At 69.2% G+C, this 1,025-nt stretch overlaps 1 protein-coding gene across 1 annotated transcript in view; it reads left to right on the top strand.

The window, feature by feature from the left end:
• Positions 1–118: 118 nt before the first annotated feature.
• The window catches only part of FOXL1 (forkhead box L1), a 44,989-nt gene continuing 44,082 nt past the window's right edge, over positions 119–1,025 (top strand). Inside the window, exon 1 of the mRNA XM_014942146.1 lies at positions 119–1,022. Within this exon, the coding sequence (XP_014797632.1) occupies positions 208–1,022 (815 nt within the window). The 5' untranslated portion in view covers positions 119–207. The remainder of the gene's footprint in view (positions 1,023–1,025) is intronic.

Below are 1,025 nucleotides of genomic sequence, written 5' to 3'. Positions count from 1 at the left end.
CCCCTCCCCGCTCCTTTGCCCCCTCCCTCCCTCGGTCGCCGCTCCGGGAGGGAGAGACCGGACTCAGACCTCGCCAAGCGGGTAAAGACCAAAAAAAACCCAGCTCGCACAAATCGCTCCCCAGTGGACTCGTCCCAGGTTCCTGCCCTTCCCCGTCCCTTCGCTCGGCTCCGAGAGGGAAGAACCGGAGCTGGGAGCCCGTCGGCGATGAGCCACATCTACAGCAGCCACCTCTCCCCCATGGGCAGCCCCTCCATGGTGTATCTCCCGGCCGCCTTGAGCTTCTCCCCCAGCGGTGCCATCTCCCGCCAGGACCCCCCGCAGAAGCCCCCTTACAGCTACATCGCCCTCATCGCCATGGCCATCAAAGAAGCTCCGGAGCAGAAGGTGACCCTCAGCGGCATCTACCAGTTCATCATGGACCGTTTCCCCTTCTATCACGACAACAAGCAGGGCTGGCAGAACAGCATCCGCCACAACCTCTCCCTCAACGATTGCTTCGTCAAGGTCCCCCGGGAGAAAGGACGGCCCGGCAAGGGCAGCTACTGGACCTTGGACCCCCGCTGCCTGGACATGTTTGAGAACGGCAACTACCGTCGGAGGAAGAGGAAGCCCAAAGCCCCGGGGCCACCGGAGGCGAAAGGCGGCGCGGCCCCCGCCGACGGCGGGCAAGAGGGGCCGGCAGCCCGCCCCGACGAGCCCAAGAGGGCCAAGGGGAGCGCGGCGGCGGACTCGGGCGACGAAGGGGTCCCCAAACCGGGAGGGGGGGAAGCGGCCCCCTCCGGACCCCCGGCTTCCCCCGGAGCCCCCCGACCGCCCGCAGCCGCCGCCCCGCCGCACAAAAGCGGCCCGAGGGGTCGCAGCTTCAGCATCGAGAGCATCCTCGCCCAGGGGCTGCGGCAGCCCCCCCCCCCCCACCCCGGGGCAGCCCCCAAGGCGGCCCGGGAGAGCCCGGTCGGTTGCCTCGGCAGCTCCCTGGTCGCCAGCGGTGGCTTTGGGCCAGCCCTTAATGCCTCCCTCATGCT

The sequence above is a fragment of the Calidris pugnax genome, unplaced genomic scaffold (assembly GCF_001431845.1).
Source record: "Calidris pugnax isolate Ruff unplaced genomic scaffold, ASM143184v1 scaffold28, whole genome shotgun sequence".
NCBI classification, from domain to species: Eukaryota; Metazoa; Chordata; class Aves; order Charadriiformes; family Scolopacidae; genus Calidris; species Calidris pugnax.
The sequence above is the reverse complement of the archived record's forward strand: the minus strand, read 5'-3'. Positions and strand labels throughout refer to the sequence as shown.